Below are 20,142 nucleotides of genomic sequence, written 5' to 3'. Positions count from 1 at the left end.
GAATTGTAACCTGGACCTTTGCTTTGAAGATACAGGTTTGGAAAATGAGATTGTCATGGCAAGCTTGGTTCAGGTTTGCCTGAGGGTATAACTCTGTTATCTGATCATACATTAAAAATCTCAGTAGTTTTATTTATCTGAGATTTCCAAAACAGGCAGTGTAATATATTTATTGGCATATCTTTTATATCTTAGTTTGAATAAGAGGTACATTATAAACTTTAACATGCTTTTGAAGGTGACTAACCAAGCCCAGTTATGTGGGAGTCCCAAGGCTTCACTTAGAGCCAACTGCTGAATTGGTGGATTATGCTGGTTTTTGGAGGGGCAGTCATGTAAGTGGGGAATAACAAGCCTGACTTGTGCCTGAAGTACAGCTGAAGAGAACATAAGACCAGGAATAGCTTGTGCTGTTCATGAGCCTTCCCTGTTTTGCTAGTTATCTCTCCTGTCTGACTTCTCCTTCTTCTGTGTGACAGAAAGGAGCCTGGTGGACCTCTCTTGCTTGGTGCCTGCAGGTGTGATGAGGGCTTGACACGTAGTGTGGGGAATTCATAGTGAAATGGCTTCTTGTTTTGGGGAGATTTCTCAATAGACTGCTTTTTCTCCTACACCATATTTAGACAGCCCTAATTTTGAGCTTGAATAGCTGGAAGGGTTGTAGACCATCAGGAACTTGTCATTCAGACAAGTTCCACTGAATTTGAAATACCACTGAATTTGAAAAATAGGTTAGTGAAAAAGAAGGAAAAGTGATCTGAAACCCAAATGTTCTTGCAAAGGGCCCAAGGAGCAGCAGCTTGGGGGAACTTTCCAGTGGGACACAAGGGTTTGCTCTGGGGTTGGACTGCTGGGCTTTGCAGCACCTGCCACTAGCTGCCATGCTGCCACCTGAGCTCACACCACTCAGCCTAGTGACACCCTTCCTTCAGTGGCCTGGCTTCCTAATTGACACTGGCTCCTCTGGGATATTCACCATTTCTGTGCTGGATTCCTGTGGTTTCTAAAGAATTCAGGTATTTGCTTTGAGCCAAGGAATTCACATTAGCTCACAGGCTGTGCTTAGGCCAGAGCTGGCTGAGCCAGCTGCAGTAGCCCCATCCCTGTTGCAGTAACCCCTGCCCAGTAGCCTCTGCTGCTTAGGGACTGCAGCTCATTTATTTCTGCATGGACACCTGGGGTCGGGCTACAGCCACTTCAGTAGACATTGCCCCATGCAGAAGCTGTGGAGCAGTGTTATTCACTAGATGTACCTGCAGGGCTTCAGGCCAGTGGATAGACTGTCAAGCCAGACAGCTTTATGTTCTTCCTTACTTTTTAATTAAGATAATCAGATTCAGATCACTGAGGTGAATAACTATTCAATCACTGAGATGTGTAACTACATGACCCTACTGTTGTGCTTAACAGACTGGCTGCTAAGAGGTTGTTAAAGCTGCTGACAGTCTGAACAACGAGAAACTAGAGAATGTGAGAAACAGAACATGAGAGGTTCTCCAAATCACAGAGTAGCTGAGGTTGGAAGGGATCTGGTCCAACCCCCTGCTCAAGTTGGGGCTATCTAGGTCTGGTTGCTCAGGACCATGTCCAGATGGCTTTTGAGTATCTCCAAGGAGGGAGACTCTGCAACCTCCCTGGGAAGCCTGTGCCAGTACTTTGTGATCCTCATGGTGTTTTCCTGTGCTCTGAAGGTTCAAAATCCTGTTAATGGCAATGCATAAATTGAAAACATGCAAATTTGTTGTGAAAAGATTTAAAAAAGTCTATTTTCACCCCTGTTTCTGCAGACATCTGGTGAAACTGGTCCTGGATCTTGTTCTTTAACACATAACTGTTTGAATAATTTTATTCAGCTTTGATTAGCGAAACTGCCATCATAGAGGTGTCACCAAAACTCCTTTTTATGTTTAGTAATTCCATTACAAGCTTTAACTCCTGTTCATACTTGATTGCTAACTGACATATCAAGTGGATGCTGTGAAACATTAATTTTGGAGGTAGGGGGATTGTAATGGTCTTTAGACTTGTGTTTTCTGTCCTGTAAAGAACTATGTTCCCTAAACTAAGTGGCAGCTAATAGGCTAACAGGGAGGCTAAAGTCTAATGCATGGTGAGGAATGAGGGACTGGGAAAGTGACTCCAAGCATAAAATTTGAGGAGCATGCTTGTAAAAGCACTACACTGATTATTTCCAGGACATTTATGCAGGAACTCTGTGTGCAGTCATGGAAAAGTCTATCCTAATGTGTGCTTTTTTGTAGAACTCATTTGAGAGAAGAGGGATTAACTATTCTTTCCTTCTTCCCACTTGAGTCTTTTCTCTTCTCCTCTTGTATTCCCAGGCTCCGACTAAATGCCTCAGATAAGCATTCCAGAGCTGTCAGGTTTCATGCAAAACCATGTAACATCTTCTGTAAATATTTAATGATGCAGTTTACATGTTTCTGTAATTACTTGCAAACTTTACCTTGTGGTTAATTCATTTCTTGAAGTAATGCTGGAGATAAGGCAAAGAGCGTTGTACAATACCTTGGGTAACATCCTGCCTAAAATTGTGACAGTAAAAGGGTAGTTGTTTACGTTAAGGCAGTGTAGGGATGTGGGTTAGGGGCCAAAGTTTGGTGTCGTGGATTTGGGGACTTTTCAGTGTGAGCTCTGACACGTTTTGTAGACTGCTAGGTGAGCAGGGAAAAAGCTTGCGTGGCACTTGTAGAGAAGGATGACCTATTGGAGGTAGAGCTTAAGTGTGATTATTAGGCTTTTAATGAATCCTTATAAGAAAGGGAAGGAAGGCTGGAATCTGTCAGTGTCTGAATACCAAAGGTGAACCTGAGGCATGACAGGGAGGCAGAGAGCTGGGATGTCTCAGATGTTATACTATTAGTCTGGAGGTTGAGAGTAGTTCTGGAGTCTGAAGGAATTAGTGAGGATTTTTCCCTTAATTTTCTTTTTGTGCTGCCCAGGCTACCTGCTGCTGCTACTGCCACCCATCTGCTTGCTTTTGATTGTTCTTTCCTTCTCTTTGATCCAAAATGAAGTACAGCCAGAGGGAAGGGAAATGTGCTGTTGGGGAAGGTGAGCTGTGTAGCAGTGTATAGTTGCTGGTATAGAGACTGGCTTGTTGCCTTCATCCAGGCTGCAGTATGCCTGTGTGACTTGGCTGTGACCACCTGAGACATGGGCAGATGTATCAGAACAGTGGAATGTATGAATATCACTTCTGTATGCTAAGCTTTGAATTGAGAAATGAAGGCCATCCCCTCTGTCCTGCTGGAGAAAGAGAAGCTGCAGTGAAAGGGAGGGAGGCTGCCAGGGCTGTTCCCAGTACGATTGCAGCTACTTCTGCCTGGGAGGCAGCAGTTCGTGTGGAAGTTGAACAATGCACAGTGAAGCTCAGTTTAACCTTTCCTCTTTCCTGCTGTAGTTTTGGGGTAGAAACTCTCCTGTAATATTTCTGCTTAGAGGCTTTTGGAATCTAATCTCTTTTAAACCATGTTGGAATATGTCCTTTATTTTCTTAACTTGGCCCTTTCCTCAGACATTAAAATGACAAGAATCGTTAGAAGGGGGAGGATGGGACTGCAGTAAGGCCAGGTATACAAGTTAATGAAAGTGAGTATCTTTACTATCACTTGCAGTTCATTTTCAACAGTGAATACAAGCAATACATGGCATCAGGACATGGGAAGGTGCTTCCTATATTCTTGCTACTGGTCAGGGATGACCCAGGTTAATGCTGTCAGAGAGGACTGTTCCTCTTGCATCTTATTTTCCTGCACCCTCTCCCAAGTACATTGGCAGGCAAAAGAAAGTCCAGTCATTCAACTTTGAAAACTGGTGGTTAGAACTTCTGTTATAGAGAAACCAAATTTGTATTCAGGCCAAAACAGTTGATATTCTTCTGATGGTGGATACAGAGCAGACACTCATTCCTTGGCTACCTGCATAATATTTCACATTGTTAACAATAAGAACTACTGCTGGTTTAGATGAAGTGGGGACAGAAGAATGCACTGAAGTGGCAGAAAACCTTCCTGTCTGACTAGTAGTGGAAAATTTTACCTTTTCCTAGTTTTTTTTTTTCCACTTGACAAGTCCTACAGCAAAATTCTATGTAAGAATTAAAAGCAGTGTGAATCTAGTTGTTGAGCCACTCAGCCCACTCACACTTTATCAGCAATGCCTGTTAAGTGTGTTGGGTCTCTGCATTGCAAAGCCTATAGAGTAGTCCAGAACTTAGACAGAAGCAGATCACAGTGGGGGAAAATGACAGTTGCTTGAAGCAGAGTAAGAAGAGATGGCATTAGTAAGCAGAAGATAGTGTTTAGATGAGTTTCCCTTGATAAAATAGTCTTTTTTGGCTGAAGGTGGGCCTCCACGTGTGGACACTCCAGCCTCTGGTTTAGGAGTACTCTTGGATTCCTGTCTGATTGCAGGCTCCCACATAGCAGCATCCACGAGTAATGCTTTGGCTCAGAAGCAGTCCTGTCCTGGCAGATGGTGATCTGGACTCACGTACTTGTGCCTTCATCACTCTTTGGCTGGATTATAGCAATATGAGACACCTGGGCATGAAGCCTTTAGTGTTTAGAAAAACAGTTCATGCAGAATATTGCAGCATATGCTTATGGTAAGTTCTGTTACTAGGAAAACATGAGGCTTGCCCTTCATTTTCTGTCCCTGCTTAGCATATAGTTTTTGAATTGCTTTTAGGTTCTTGGCCCTTATCTTTTAAGTAACATATATTCTATTCTTAGTAGCGGCCCAGAATGAATTTGGAAAAGAACGTTGCACTTAAATGAAGTAATCTTCTAAAAGACTATAAGATTCCTCAGGAGTTTATTCTAATTTCAGTTTAACACCTAGAAAATTTTACAAGCACTGTTTTTCTATTTTTCACTATTACTATTACTATTTCTATTATTACTATTACTGTGAGGCCTTTGCCTATGACCTTGGTTTCTCTAAAATAATGGTAAATTTCTGCTGAAGCAAGACATTCTATAGCCTGCAAGTCTCTTGCCCTTCCTGGAGAGAGCAAGTGTGGTGGATGAGCAGCATAGTTACTACAGGGGCAGAAAGATACAGTAAGGTATACTCTGAAAAGCTGTAGAACTGTAGAGAACTGAAGGTAATTGCAACTGGTATTTCAGAGGTAGTAATGCTCTCCCATCTCGAGCGAGTGCAAAACACAGACCTGTAAGGTGTGTGGGCTATTTGCTTGTCCTGTGCTTTTGATCTGTTACTACTCTGCTATCCAGAAGCTATTGATAGAAGCTCTAGAAATAGCTTGGATTTTCCATTTGCAGGCTTGCACTTAGCTTGAGGCTGGTCAAGCCAGCTCTGGGTGAATGTATTAAGCATTGGATTATGTTGTTTAAAACTTGGGCTTTTTAGATAGTATATGTTACTAGAAATTTTGGAGGTTTTTGGTGCATTGCTGAGGTTGCCCATGATGTCCTTCAAGATGATAGCATCCTAGCAAAAGAGAAAGCTTAGGTACTGGGAACTCTGGGACACAGTGAAATATCATCTGAATAGACAGACCCCATGGAAATGTAAAATTCTGAGCATGGAGCTCAGACCACCTAATAATTAAGGATGGTGTCTGCAGAAAGAAGTTAATGCAAGCATTTGAAGGTACCAAAATACTGTTGTTTAGAGTGTTGTTACTGTCTGTCAGGGGTTCCTATTCTTTTATTTGAGGATAAAAAATTAAAAGCATAAGCTGAAAAGCATGGTGAACCTAATTGCCCTCTGCTTGGAAGTACCAAGGGAGACTTGAAATGGCTCTCTGATTGTGCTCAGTATCTTCCAGGATCTGGCTGAAAGTATATTTCAACAAATACTTCTAGTATGCTGCTAGTAAATGATTGTTAAGATGGAGATGATGAAATCATAAATAAGAACCAAATATATGAGAGGACTTTTGTCACTGTTTTCAAAACAGAAGTGCTAAATCCAGGAAACTTACAGTTAAAGTGAAAAGAAATTCAAATACTTTAAGCTGTGGAAATATGTGGAAAGGGGATCCAAACTTCCAAATGCTTTTGTTGCCAGCTGCTCTGATTTCGTACATAGTTAAAGCTGAGAAAAATATAGTGCAAACATATTTTTCACTCTTTTAACCTTGCCACTTAAAATTAGTTATATCATGGGGGGGTTGTTTTCCCCCCCCTGCTTCCACATGTGTATTTAAGGATAAGTTTAAGCATTTTCATGGATTTGCTGGTATAGTTCTTATGGCAACAGGTATTTCTCAAAATTGCTACCAAGTGAGGGCAGTAGTGGCATCGTTTTAACTGTGAAATAAGGTATTTGTTTTTTTGGCAGTTCTTTCTAAAGGAAGGATTATGGGTTTTTTTTGCTTTCTGGTTGTTTTTTTTTTTTTTTTGTAACTTGTTAGCTGTCTTTGTATAGTTCAGCTTCTTCTAAGCTATGGGAAATAATTGGGGAAGGATGGAGAGAGATGACTATTAATGAAAAAAATTGGAGTTTTGTAATGCTCTTTTCTGAGCATTATTTCATTGCATAACCAGTTGATCCAGCTTTCTCTCACTCTTCCATTTTTCCAAAATCCTGTCTCCTTTTTCCTGCATTGAGGCTACCCCCATATCTACTCCCCTTTTTATGCAGCTAACCCTGCTGTGCTTGGTACATACCTTTTCTCTTGCTGGGGCTTCTTTGTATAGCATGTTTGACTCTCCCCTTATCCTTTCTTACTCCCCTTACCTCTTTTGAGACATTGGTATCTTAAGCTCTTGTGCAACAGGAGGATTGTCAGAGTGAAAGTGTTTTTCTTTTGTTGGTTTTTTGTTGTTGTTTGGCGTTTCTTGAACTGGAACATGCTTGCTTTTATGTGCTATGGTGATTATCAGTTGCTCATACTGGTCATTTTACTTACCGGATACTCTGGATTCTGCCCTCAATTTTTTAAAATTGATTTTTCTCCGAAGTCTGGGGCCTGAAATATGTATTGAATCAGGATTACATATAGTGTAAGAAAATGATTGCAGTTGGGCTCGATTGCTATTGTAGGTCCTTTCCAGCTGCAACTATTCTATTGGATTATATTCACATTCTATGACATTATTTTTGCTTGATATATCCCTTGAGGATAAAGTATATTTTCTGTTAGATGAAGTCTCATTACATGCATTCTTTCCCTGAGTGGTGCTGTTGAGTGGTGTGTATGGTAGTCTGTGATTTGTAGTGACATGCTTGCTGTATCTAGCAAGAATGCCACTTGTTCAAGAAATACTGTGAATTTTTATTCTTCTTTACAGATTTGCAACAGTGAGATATGACCAGGCATCCAAGAACATTAAAAACCAGTTCATGCATCTGACCAACTATAGTGTCAACAAGAAGAGTGGAGATTATGTCAGGTACTTGGCTGGAAAATGCAACCCGTTCTTTAGAGGTTGGGTCAGTTTACCTGAGTTGGTCTAATGCTGATCCACAGAGGTAGGCTAGTGGTGCCAATCTCCTTCTTTCATTTATTTTTAGCTGTGATGATCCTGAAGTAGAGGATTATGGAAACAAGTGGAGCATGAGTGCAATACTGAGGTACTTAAAACAAGAGGGGAGAGACACTGCAGGTCAGTAAAAATCCTATTCTGTTATTTCTTTGTTGGATCTTGATCATCTCACTAGTGTGAATTCTAAGAAGTCAAGGAAGAGCCCCAGTGAGTCCCATTTAGCACCAGAGCAGGGTGGAGGGAAGCACTGTTCCTTACTCATGAGAGCTGTGTATTTATTCCCTATCTCCAGAGATAAGGCCTAACCCCTTCCTTTTTGCAACTAGTATTCTGAGACTTTCTCAGGGTGTGTTTCTTAATATTACCTACATTTCCCGTTTCTTAAGGTCATTCCATTCCTTCTAAAAGCTTCCCTCCCTCTACTGCTCCCATGGCGTGTTCAGTCTGATGAGTGACCAACCTCTGGACAACTGTGCCAGTTTGAATGACTCTTGGATGTGGTGTCATCTTTCCATGGCTCAGGTTTTTGCTGGGTGTTTTCATTTAGTATGTGTTTCATATAAAATAGCTCCCTCTTCCACACCTTTGCCAGGTCTGCTGGGAGTAACTGCATCTGCAGAGCAGAATCCGGGTATATCCTTTAAGGGATAATTTACCTGTGATACTGAGGCATCAGTAAAATTGCTGATAGCAGCTATGGGCCCGTATTGCAAATGTTGCCAAGGAAAACTTGAATGTTGGAGAAAGGGGTTTGAATCTGACTTTCAGATGGAAGTAGACTTTTTTTCCATCATGTGCGTGCATGGCTGTCCAATCCTTTGCACTGTATGTGTTCAGCCAGCTGTGAATGCATAGTTATTAATACATCTCCACACCTCACCCCAACCTCAAGTATAAAATATGCACTCTTAATAATTAAGCTAACTACTCAGCAATGCAAGCAGATTTCTTTAACTATCCATTATAAGACTTGCACCTTTCTCTGATGCATCTGGTTCTGGCCATAGGGAGGCAGAATGCTGGCTGAAAAGTGCTGGCCTTGTCTGGGCTGGCAGGGTTTTTGTGCTCTGGGTTGTTTATGTGTGCTGGGATGTTTCCATGCTGTGTTGGTTCCACTTAGTTGTTTTCTGGTACAGAAGTTCACATCTGAATTTGCTTGCATGCTCTTTCTGTAATTGTTCGGGTCCTTGCATGCCATCATCTGAGCATGAGAAATAGTAATTGTAGACCTAAAGTAAACTCTCTAGTCAAGTGGTTTCTAGAAGATACTCTTTGAAGCAGGGATTGCCAGATGTCTGTGTGGATTTGCTTGTGCTCCCTTTGAGGGGTGGGGAAAGCTGTCCTTTCATCTTTATTAACTTCTGAGACTATGACTCCAGTATTTGTTCATTTCTCCCTTCTCTCACTTCTCTATTGCTTGTCCTTGAAAACAAAACCAGTGTGGTGTTCTTTCTATTGCATGACTCATCCCAGGTCCAGTGTAGAATCCAGGTCTATGTCTAATGTACATCTTTTCTTGCCTTTTGTGTCCTCTGCTTAGACTCCTGTTCCTGAGCTCTGTTCACAGGCTCATGCAGGAGCTGGAGAGTGCTTTCTTACTATGGATTATCTATAGGTCAGCAGGACTGGGAGCTGTCACCAGTCATAAAATTTTGAAAAGATTTATGAACTTTGGTATGGGAACAGCTGCTTTAGAGGAAGGTGCAGTGTCACAGAGCAGTTATCTCATAAAAGTTTACAAGAAAAATTTTTATGTTGGTGCTATGGCTTATTCTCTGTAGTTTGAGGGCTTATCTCACTAACCCACTCTTGTCTAACTCTTGTTTAATCCTTCCTAATACACTGCCACTCAGGCAGTGGTCAGACTCCAGCTGACTTGTGCTGGTGTGTTTGCCATATATTTGTTTACCTGCGCTGGACATATACTCACATTTATCATTCTCACGTTCCCATTTGTATTTTTGCACTAGGATACTTATGCATGTCTGTTTACTTGGCTTGCATGGATTTCCAAGCATTATTGCTTTGTCATCCATAGGGTCTCATGTGCTTTGATTCACAAAGGTGTATCTTCATTTGCATATTCTTATGCCTTCCTGGATATTATGTGTTACTTCACAATTTACTTTTTTCCTTTTCCTCCTCCCCCCCTTCCCTCCTTGCAGCACTGATGGCCAGCGTGGAGGACCTGATTATCAAGACTCTAGTTTCTGCTGAGCTGTCCATTGCATCAGCTTGTAAAAGTTTTCTTTCACATCGTGGCTGCTGCTTTGGTAAGACACTGGGGACATCTTTGTTGATTGCTTGTTTAATACTGTTTGGAACCTCCAGCTTTGTCATGCTAGAGAGAAATGTGCATTCCCTAGTGCAAGGAAACCGGATGTTGTTTTGGTTTAGTTTTTTTTTTTCTTTAGCATAAGGCTCGGTGAGGGCAGGGGGCATTGAATCTCAGTTCACCCTGTGTCAGTACCATTGATCAGAGTCTCATGCAAGAAAATGAAAATAGGATAATGAAAAAGGATTTGAAAGGGAACTTGAGGAAGTGCTGGAAAGTTGGTGATTTACTAGTGCCCTTGCAAAGAGTGGCTGTGGGTGATTAAACACGTTTTTAGAGCATTTGCTATTTTCTCTTGAGCCACCTAGCAGTGTAGCTCTGCATTTTCCTACGTGCGTGTGAGGATGGGGAGCAGCCGTGTGTGGCAGTGCCGGGAATGCCGGGGGCGGCGGATGGTCCGCGCTGGTGCGAGAGCGCCGCGCGGGGGCGCCCAAGGGCGCTCTGGCAGGAGCTGCGCGCACGGCGATGCGCTGGCAGCGGGAGTGCGGAGCTCGCTGCCAGCACATGCTGGGACGAGCTCCAGAAAGCAGCGGCTGGTACCACAGTGTGCCTTCTCCCACTTTCCAGTGGCTGCTTCCCAACCTTCCCTAAAGAGGCCTCCTCCTGCTCCTAGCCGTCCTTCACTCATGTGGATACATGCACGAAGATGAAGTCTCAGTGCTTAAACCAAAGGCCAAGCTTGGCTTAGGCTAGCCTGTGTTTAGGTATTGGAATTTATACTAACTGTGACAGGTCAAATCACTTCATGTGGTCCTTGAGATGCACTTAGATATTGACAATTCTGCAGCTTTCAACACTCCAGCATAAATGCATCCTTGTATATTTGAGGATAAGACAATCAGGAATCAAGGAGCCATGATGAATAGGTTGTTTAGTTACCTCCCAAAACTAGCTGCCTCTCCCACCATAGTGTCTCCTGACTTACTCTGATGCCTTTGTTCAAAATTGAAGTGGGGATTTATGAGTTAGATAATAGTCTCAGTGAAATGGCACTTTATTGGCTAGTTGAAAAAAAAGACACGTCAAAACCACTTTAGCTGCCTCTTTTTTTGCCTTCTCTCTTTTCCTTCCTCAGTTGTGTCTCTAGAACTGTGTATATGGAAACTAATGTTCCTCATGTACTTTCTGCTGGGCCTGGCTCTGAGGTTATCCCACTTCCTGCTGCCTCCCCAGGGCTGCACTAACCACCCTCTCAGAAGCTCCCCCACAAATAAACTGTTTTGTTCCGTTTATTTCAGTGTAAACATAAATTAAGAGCTTCCCAGGAAAGAGAGCTTAAGTAGGAGCCATACTGCTTCCCTAGGGAGACTTAGGCATTTCCAGAGCTCAGTACTCTCTGCCACCTTCCCCCACAATTAAGTGATGGTCCTTGTCTCAAGGATTTGAACTTCTGTTATGCCGTATGGTTCATTTGTCATCTGTGTGTCTTGTTCTGACACTTTTTGGTTGTACAACTTTTAACCTTGTAAATATTCAGTTTTTCTAGCTGGAAGTGTTCATAATGGTTCAGTTCATAGTTGCTAGCATGAAGGAGAAAACTGGAAATGAAGATTTCAAGGCAGCATGTTGAGTCTCGGATGAGCTTTTTTTTTTTTTTCCATTCTGAGCTGTGAACAATGAAACTGAGTGTGTGTCCTGAGGAGGGTTGATCATGTGAAAAGTATCTCAGACTTCAGAAACTTTTATCTGAAATTCAGATACCGAGATGGGTCTTGTTTGCAAAACTTCTAAAAAATATAACTAAGTTGTATTCTGCTCTAGTGCTTGTAATGCTGTTATAGGGAATAGAAGTCCTGTACAATTGCCATTTTCTTCCTAAAAATCTAAATCACGAGTACTTATTTGTGCAGATGAGGTTGCCTATTTTATTTCTCTAGTAGTTTAGTACTGCAGTGGTCCTCCAGTTCTTTCACAAGTGTTTTTATAGGTAATGAACTTTTTTCCTGGATTTAAAGAAAGAGAATTCATTCATGGCTTCTTCATTTTCTGAGACTGGTGAGACAGGCTGATTCCTGCTACCACTGCATGTCTAGAAAGAGTGTGCTAGGTCAGGATGGTCCTTTTTCTTATGTCAAAACAGAGTGCTGGTGACAGTTTGTGTAAAGAGTGAGTTTCATTTTGGCCATGTAATGTGAGCTATTTACTGCATTCTAGTAATGATCAGTTTTCAAAGGACTTGGGATGCTCAGTTTTGTTCTCTGAAGTGCATTACAGAAGCACTGCAAATACTACATGATTTTGCCTTGTTCATGCACTGTTATTAACAAAGTGATCCCAGTTGTCTGTTTTGTTCTTTGTAATTAGCTAATAATTCCATATGTAAAATTAAGCTCCTAGTAGAAATTGTTTTAACCAGTAATTCCAGAGGAGGGCATGCTGCAACTCTCCAGATCACTGCACTGTCCTGAAGCTGGTCACCAGCTGAGTTGATGGTTACTTCTGGAGCCTTCTTAAAGAGAAAGATAGATTTTGCACTTATTTGAAGGATGTGACATCTCAGTGTGGGAACAGGAGGCACAATAGGGCTGCATATGCCCAAGGTGATTACAGACTACATTTTTCTCCCTACTGAAGTAAGCACTTCTGGGTAGGCTAGAAAAGGCGGTAAGAACTGCTTTCAGGCACAATGAAAAATCTCCCTGTGGGGTGGTATAGTAGGGTAGGAAATGAAGGTGGCTGGGTGCAGCACATATTTTTGCCAGCAGCCAGTGTAGCACCATTTTATGCACTCACTGAAATGTGAGCCTAAAGAAGCAATAGATGGAAGTCCTCTTGTTTCATTTACATTCTAGTAAACCCAGCTGTGACACTCTTGAGCTTGTCTGCAATCAAGAAGGCAGGCCAGGATAGGGTAGTGGGCGTATTGATCCCACCGAAGCAATGAGTTTATTATTTAGCTGCTTCTCTGTCTTAAGGCTGAATTGGTCAGGCTTTTGCTTCTAATCACATCTATATTGAGATAAAAGCAAACAATAAACTATTGTATGTCTTGAGTGGTGCTGATCTGGAGCCTAGATGCTTTAAAAAGTCTTCATTTGTGCCGAATCACCAGTTTCTCAACTGCCTGTGTTGCCGTTCTTCATGAACATTAAGCTTTCTTAGTAGTGGCAGTTAACCTGTTTAGGAGAAGCCTTTTGTAGTTTTGAACAGTGCTGACCTGCTCCATTATGAGTTTTCCAGGGCACTAAAATCTTGAGATTCTTAAGGTGAGTCCATGCTTAGTGACTTAAGTCAACCATACATATACCGTACATATTTCTTATGTTTTTCTAGTTTCTTACATGACATGTCACAGAAAAGATGAACAGGGATTCCCTGCCATTACCTTCTTCTTACAAAGCTTAATCCATTCATATTTTTATTGACTTAACATCAGTCTTCGCTTTGAAGCCAGTATGTAAAGATGTCATTGGAATTGGAAAAAGGTTGTCCATAGACTTCTCTGGCTATAAGCAGGTTCAGGAGGCCTGTACCTTTCAAGACAGGTGTTTTGATGATATGATGGGCAAGGTAGATTTTGAAATGTAAATATATCTTCAAATTTGACTAAACTGTCAGCTGAGTGTGAAGGGTAAATGAGTTCAAGGGATAGGTCTTCTAGTCTTAGCTTCTATAGGAACAGGTGGTCTATCCCTGCACAGGTTTTCTTACTTGTCGCTTCATGGCTCTAAATGGTACTCATCTGATATTGATGATTTAGTACCCAGAGCTTGGTTGAAAGATTCAAAATTCCTGTTGCTGCAGAAACTTCGTTTCTTTAGGAAGTTGTTCTCAGCTTGGTAGTGCCAGATTTCTTCCTCAGAAGGCTGGAACAGACCTAAAAAGCTTTTATGGCTGGTTTTGGGAGACTTAGGAAATGACCAGCACTGTCAATTTTTTTGTGTTACCAAAGTCAGAATCAATCCTGACTTCTCATTCTGTCTTCTACTGCCACTGGTTCCTGTGGTGGCATTAAGGTCTTCAGCAGATAGATGACATGAAAGTGAGGAACACCAGGTTATTCTTGTCTCATGGCTTTCTTGAGGCTAAGGTTCTTGGAATGTAAGAACTTGGGCTAATGAGGTCGGGAAACATACTCTCTTTATCCTTCACTTCCATCTGTAGAGTCAGATGGCTACTATTTTGGTCTACCTAGTATTATATTTTGTTAATTTGGGCACTTGAGTTTGTTGAGGACTAAATAGCAATATATCTACTCTTATGTTCCTCAGTGTTGGAAGGGAAGTGATGTCCTACAGTGGTTACTGGGATATTAACCTCTTTGCTCACTCTGGTATCACCCACTGGATTGAACAAGTTTATACCTTGTGAGTGATAAATTATTACTCAGTAAGATTAGGTTTATAAAGGCAGCCCAATTTGCACCAAGACTCCTATTCTTTGATGTTAGCCTTGAAGCTACTTGTCCCCTCTTGTTGGGTCCTTTTCTGTAATAACATAGAGATAAAACCTTTCTCTGTTAAAATAAAATTATCTTAAAAAGGGAATTAAATGTTAATATAAGAACAGAAAGAATAGGAAGGAAAATGGAAGACCTGAATGTCAGTGGCAAAATTTCCTTGCGGTAGAAATGTCAGTAAATAGGCTCCTACATAAAACGAGGAGATGGATTTTTATTGCAATATCAAAAAAGGATTACATGCTGTGCAATTTTTTTCCCTCACTGTTTGTGTCCCTTCATAACTTGAGGTTGTCTCCATTTAATTGTAGAGTACGTACTTTGCAGTAAAGCTTTTTTTTTCCTCCAGGGAACAAGCTGCAAAGAAAGACCAGATTTACAGCGACCCTTTAGGAACAGAACTCATTCATGCTATGCAGAACCATGAAAAGCTTATTTATGCTACTGTGCTATTGCTTGTGACTTAGTTTCTCTATTTACAGAGAATAACAAATTATTTGGGGATATTTTGTAAAAGAGAGCGCTGGTAACAGTCTTGGAAAGGATTGTAAGATAAATGTGAAATACATGGAGTTCACCAGAACCAAAAAGCCTGAGACTACCTCTCTAGTCTTTGTCTTAGTCTTAGCTAATGTCATTGGCAAAAAAATCTCTGACTGAACTGTTGCTGTTAGACTGCACTCTAAAGCTAGGCCTTCTTTTGGGAGTGGGAAGCTCAGTCAGCAGTGACTTCTCTATGGGGATTAGAGGAGGAAGAGGCAGGCTGTTCCTGCTGAGTCTTGGAAACAGTTGGTACCTCCTGATATAAAATTCCAGTCTTTAGCAAACTGAAACATGCTGTTGTGGATTCTAGTAGCAAGAGAAGGCACTGTGGAAACCTGGTATCTTAGTTTCTTCCCTTAGTAACAGTAGTGGCATTTAGGTGGCTTGTGGTGAACCTACCATTGCCACAGTGTGAGGCATATTTTGCTCTTTCAGTCATTCTCTTTACTCTCTCTGCAGAGGGAAATGGCAGCCTTGCTGAAGTTGGTAATTGCAGAGGATATATTTTTGATTATCCTATGCTCATGTGACTCCACATCTTTGTCCTGCCTGTGTATTTATTTTATCAAGCGGTAGTGGAGTTTCACAGTGGAAAGGCTACTTTTACTCCTGTGTTTTATCCAGGAAGTACATTTTCCAAATGTGTAAGAGGACCAGCAGGATATTTCTGGGTAAACTTCTGACTGTTGAGCAGATCTTTGTGCTAAGCCCTGCGTGGAATCTGTAAGGCTTGATTTAATTGCCAGAACGTGGATATTGTGTAGCTTCTGATGCCCTGAGGTAGCAGAGACATCTGTCTAGGGCTTGTAGATATGTCTCAGAATAGGTGAAACTTGGGGCATTAAGGAGCAACAGTGGACACTTCCTAGGAGACCCTAAGTCATTGCAAGTGGCTTTAGAATCCATGTTTAACAATGGAATTGAGTCAACAGGGATACCCTGAAGAACTTACTGTCCTAATAAGTAAGGCAGACACAAGGGAATGTGAAGCTCCAGCAGCATGGTTAGAGCTAGCTGAGGTCAAAAGGTTTCCCATGTGTATTTGAAAAGTGGACAGAATGACTAACTAGGTGGGAAAGATGGAGCTTTAAAGAGCCAGCAATTTGTAAGAGAATTGTGTGGGAGAGGAGGACAAAGTCAGAGGAGCCAAAACACTAGGAAAGGGCCTCCGAGGGGCCAGGGAAGGGAATGGCCATCAGCAAAAGAAGCAGGAGCTAGTCAAAACAAAATGCATTTCTTCCTGACTGGGGCTGGGAGGCTGCAGACCAGCAGCTGCTGCAGGCCCACTCATTGCTTCTCTGCTTTGGGCATGAGCTGCTGAGTTTTCTGTGCTGTTAATAGTCATGGATCTTCACCAAACCTGAGACTGTATTTTGAAATAATGTATTAAAGTCATCAGAAGTTTCTTCTGGTCAAAATGCTTTGCTAATATTTACACTTACAATCCCCACCTTCTCCTTTTCCCTCTACTGCAGCCATTCCTGTCTGGGGAGCAAGAAAGCATAATGTAGATTCAGCCTCATTTCTTTGGAGTGAACCAGCTCTTTTAACTCTCTGCTGTTTTGTTTCCCATTCAATGTCTGGCTACAGACTCTAGAAGAGTGAGCAGGCAACGCTCACTTTTCTGCCATTTCCCCCCTTCCGAGCCCCTCCCATGACCCCAGCTCATTAACTTCCCATTATAAGCTGCATGAGCTGTTGCACAGCTGTCTGCATGGCAAGATCTTGTCAAGCAGTCCAGCTCCCCCGAGCCAGCATCAACGTCAGGCAGGCGACAAAAAGCCAGGGCCACAATTCAAGGAGAGAAACATGGCAAAGAAGTTCTCCTGCTTTTATTTAAGGTATTAGGGAGATGGTTAATTCCATGTAATTCCTTCTCTTCCAGTACCCTGTTTTGTGTTGTTTAAAAAAAAAAAAAAAAAAAAAAAAAAAGCTTAAGTTGCCCTGATGATTATGAAGTCTATTTCTTAATGCTGGAAGAAGGAGTTGCATTAATGCCAACTTCTGATTTACACTCATCTTTGTGTAGCATCCTTCTTACAACTCTTTCCAAACTAGAGAAAACGTGCATAGAGAGTGAAATAGCAAAATCAGATTTGGAATGGGAAGCTGGCTTCAATCTGACCTGTGTAGAGCAGAACACGTGTAGCAGATGTAGTATGTTATGACTGTTTTAGACACTAAGGAAAAAATATTTGTTGTGGTTTGCTGCAGAGTGGCAAGCTATCAATAAGCTAAAAAGTTATGGGAGGTTGTCCATGTAGATGGAATTGCCGAGGAGAAGTCTGCTGTAACCCCATGGGGATATTGCAGAAAACATACAGGAATAATTGAAAAGAAGCTGATGCTTGAAAGAAGCAAGATTTTTCTCTAGCTGACTGGAACAGTAAATAAAGGGATTAAAAAGTGGAAAGGGGAATGAAGTTTTGTTGTTTCCAGGATTCAGTGGAAGAAGTAGATTGAACCTGCTATGCTTGTGTCAATTCTGTGTGAAAGGAAGTAGTAGAGTTCTGTGTGAACTACAGCTCGTGGGCAGTAAAGAGTTTTTAATTTTTCTGCATAATACTTTCCTAATAATTTTGTTCCAGTCTTTCTCCCACATGCAGAATATATTTAATTCTGAGGAAGTGAAAATTGCCACTTGAGGAATGTTATTTGTTCATCCCTAGAGAGTTTACTGGATTTAACATATATAATTTAGATAGAAATGACTTGGTAGAAACTGATGTTGCACCTTACGTGAATGCTTAACGGTGCAGTAAGGTGAACTTAGTGTCTGCTGTGTTTTCAGAGCTGTATGGTTTTGATGTCCTTATTGATGACACTCTGAAACCCTGGCTGCTGGAAGTGAACCTGTCCCCATCATTGGCCTGGTAAGTGATTCCCAATTTAATATGAGGCAGGGACTTGCTAGAGACGGTTGTCCTTGAAGCTTGTGGTCCTAGGAGGGTATGATTTCATGATGCCTGCAGATTTTGTTCCACAGCTGATTGGCAGAGAGGATACACCTTTGCTTTTTTCCTTTGGATAAACAAACTTACTGCAGCAATAGGTTTTAAAAGAGCCCAGTTGGGATTCCATTTACCTTTTAATTATTTTTCTTTTGTCGTCACTGTTAACACTTGTTATAGATAAATTTTGGAGCTCTGTCAGATAATTGTGTTGGATTTCAATCTTCTTGGCTGATAGAAGCTTTAAGATTTTGGAGTCCAAGCAGAGTTCAATCAGTTACACTTTACTTGAGTATGTAGAGGAGTTCTTGGGTTCAGTCTAGTACTCTAATCAGATAAATTCTAAAGAGTGAGTGTTGACCTGGCCCTTATGCTGACCCTCATGCTGTAATGGAAATTGAGGATTTATTTTGGTACATCTCTCAGCTATGATTTTATGTAGAAGAGGCATAGTTAGGTGTGTTTTTTAAGAATTCTACGACAGCAACTTTTATCTAGTTTATGAAATGTAACATACATACATTCAAAGAAAATGTTTCTAGCTTTAAGGAGAGTTTAAACAAAACTGTATATGTCTGCATTAGGACACTAAAAGCTGTGGAAAAATGATAAACAGATTAAGCCATTGCTCTCTGATCTTTGCCTATGTGTGTGAAAATCACCTAATTTTCTTCTTGCTTTTGTCTGTTTTAAGAAGGCAAAGAAACTATATTGGGAGATATACTGAATACTGATATATTCCTCTCATTTAATGCCAGACAAATAATTCCTATTATCCTCTGTTACATGTGGGGACAGTGATGCTCCTTTGGACCTGAAGATCAAAGCTAGCATGCTCTCAGATATGTTCACTCTTGTAGGTGAGTGAAACAAAAAAAAAAAAATCTTCAATCTGTCCCTCATTTCAAACAAGTAATAGGTTTATGAGATGCGTGTTACTAGATGAATGTAATAGATGTGAACTCTAGTTAAGGAGAGCAGCTGTATTTAGCACTGAAGTGATATGTGGACATTTCAACTTGAGAATAATTGTCTGTTTGTGATGCTTAAGGTGGTTTTAAGAGTCCCTAATTTGGTGTTTGAAGACACTGCTGTCTCTCTATCTTTCAGAGTTAGTATTTATGCATTTTTCACATTGAATGTGTGGGTTTTGGTTGGGTAACTAGAATTGGAGTACTGTCTAGAGCAGAGTGTCTCTTACATCTCGATTTAGTTGCTTGATGCAATTTGCCCTAATAGTGAAAGAGGTAGAGTTGTCATCAGGTATGCTGCTCAGCTGTTTAAAAACCAAGTCTATCTCCGTGCTGCTATTCAGTAACCCATTTATTGATTTAAGTACTTGGTCTTGAAGCAAGTTTTTGTTCAAAAAATGTAATGCAATTGCAGTTTAGGATTAAACAAAGCAAGGTATAAAAAAGAAAAGCATCCTTATTGGTCCTTGGGCAGGGACAAGAAGGTCATGTGTAGACTGAGATTGTGAACAGAAATGCTAGGTTAATCTTTCAGGGTTTGTTTGTTTTAAAGTTCTCATGTGGCTCTTGGTGCCCATAGGCTTTGTATGCCAGGATCCAGGCCAGCGGTCAAGCCGGACCATTTATCATTCATCTGAATCTGTCAGAAGAAATCCATACCAGAAGCTGCAGGTGAGTGACTTCTACAAGCCCTGGCTGAGGAGGAAATAATTCTCACTGAATCTGACTCAGGTGAGAGAGGCAGTGAGTGAGATTATCTGGGTTTCTAGCATAACTACGGAAGATGAAATTTTAGCTGTGGGGGTGGTGAGGCACTGAAACATGTTGCCCAAAGAGTTTGTGGACTCTGTATCCCTGGAGGTGTTTAAGACCAGGCTGGATGAGGCTTTGAGCACCTTGGTCTAGTGGAAGCTTCCCTCCCTATGGCAGGGGAGTTGGCTCTAGATAACCTTTAAAGTCTTTCCAAACCAAACCATTCTGTGGTTCTCAGAGACTCAGGGGATACACCTGGTCCTGGGCTGTTCAACTGCTTGATTTTGTTGTGGACAACAAGCTTCCAGAACCCTGGAGCTTTATTAATGTCTTCAAGACCTTCTCCTAGGTGAACAGCTTCTTGTATTTGAAGTTTAAGGCTTCTTTCCCATTCTCTTTTGGAATTCCGCCTTCTTTCCCATAGATCACTGGACTGAGGCCTCATGTATCTTGCTGTGACTTCCCCTTGCCTTTTCTGTTGAGGTAGTGCTTTCTCAGCACTGGTAATGTTGAAAGACAGTTGTTCTCTATCTCTTTTTGTCTATGAAATGGATTCCATAAATATCTGTGGAAATGGCAAAAGACAGGGAGATCTGTTATGTCACTTGGAGTTTCAACTCCTTTCTCCTCAGGCAAATAGGCAGATGGTGCCTATTGTTCTCTGACATCTCTGCAGCTGATGGTGCTGTGATGGACATGCAACATGGCT

The 20,142-nt window shown here is 41.4% G+C and overlaps 1 protein-coding gene across 8 annotated transcripts in view; it reads left to right on the top strand.

Moving 5' to 3' along the window:
• TTLL5 (tubulin tyrosine ligase like 5) overlaps window positions 1–20,142 on the top strand; it is a 131,267-nt gene that overhangs the window by 15,459 nt on the left and 95,666 nt on the right. For 7 of the 8 annotated variants that reach the window (XR_008437431.1, XM_053979192.1, XM_053979189.1 and 4 more), the window contains 6 exons: window positions 7,287–7,388; window positions 7,510–7,601; window positions 9,647–9,754; window positions 17,550–17,631; window positions 18,508–18,569; window positions 19,261–19,352. Coding sequence is in view for 7 of the 8 variants with exons in the window: in XM_053979192.1 (XP_053835167.1) it covers window positions 7,287–7,388; window positions 7,510–7,601; window positions 9,647–9,754; window positions 17,550–17,631; window positions 18,508–18,569; window positions 19,261–19,352 (538 nt within the window). In the remaining variant the exon portion in view is untranslated. Of the gene's footprint in view, window positions 1–4,608; window positions 4,631–7,286; window positions 7,389–7,509; window positions 7,602–9,646; window positions 9,755–17,549; window positions 17,632–18,507; window positions 18,570–19,260; window positions 19,353–20,142 lie in introns of those variants that run through there. The other variant, XM_053979196.1, reaches the window with a different exon arrangement.

The sequence above is a fragment of the Vidua macroura genome, chromosome 6, assembly GCF_024509145.1.
Source record: "Vidua macroura isolate BioBank_ID:100142 chromosome 6, ASM2450914v1, whole genome shotgun sequence".
NCBI classification, from domain to species: domain Eukaryota; kingdom Metazoa; phylum Chordata; class Aves; order Passeriformes; family Viduidae; genus Vidua; species Vidua macroura.
The sequence above is the reverse complement of the archived record's forward strand: the minus strand, read 5'-3'. Positions and strand labels throughout refer to the sequence as shown.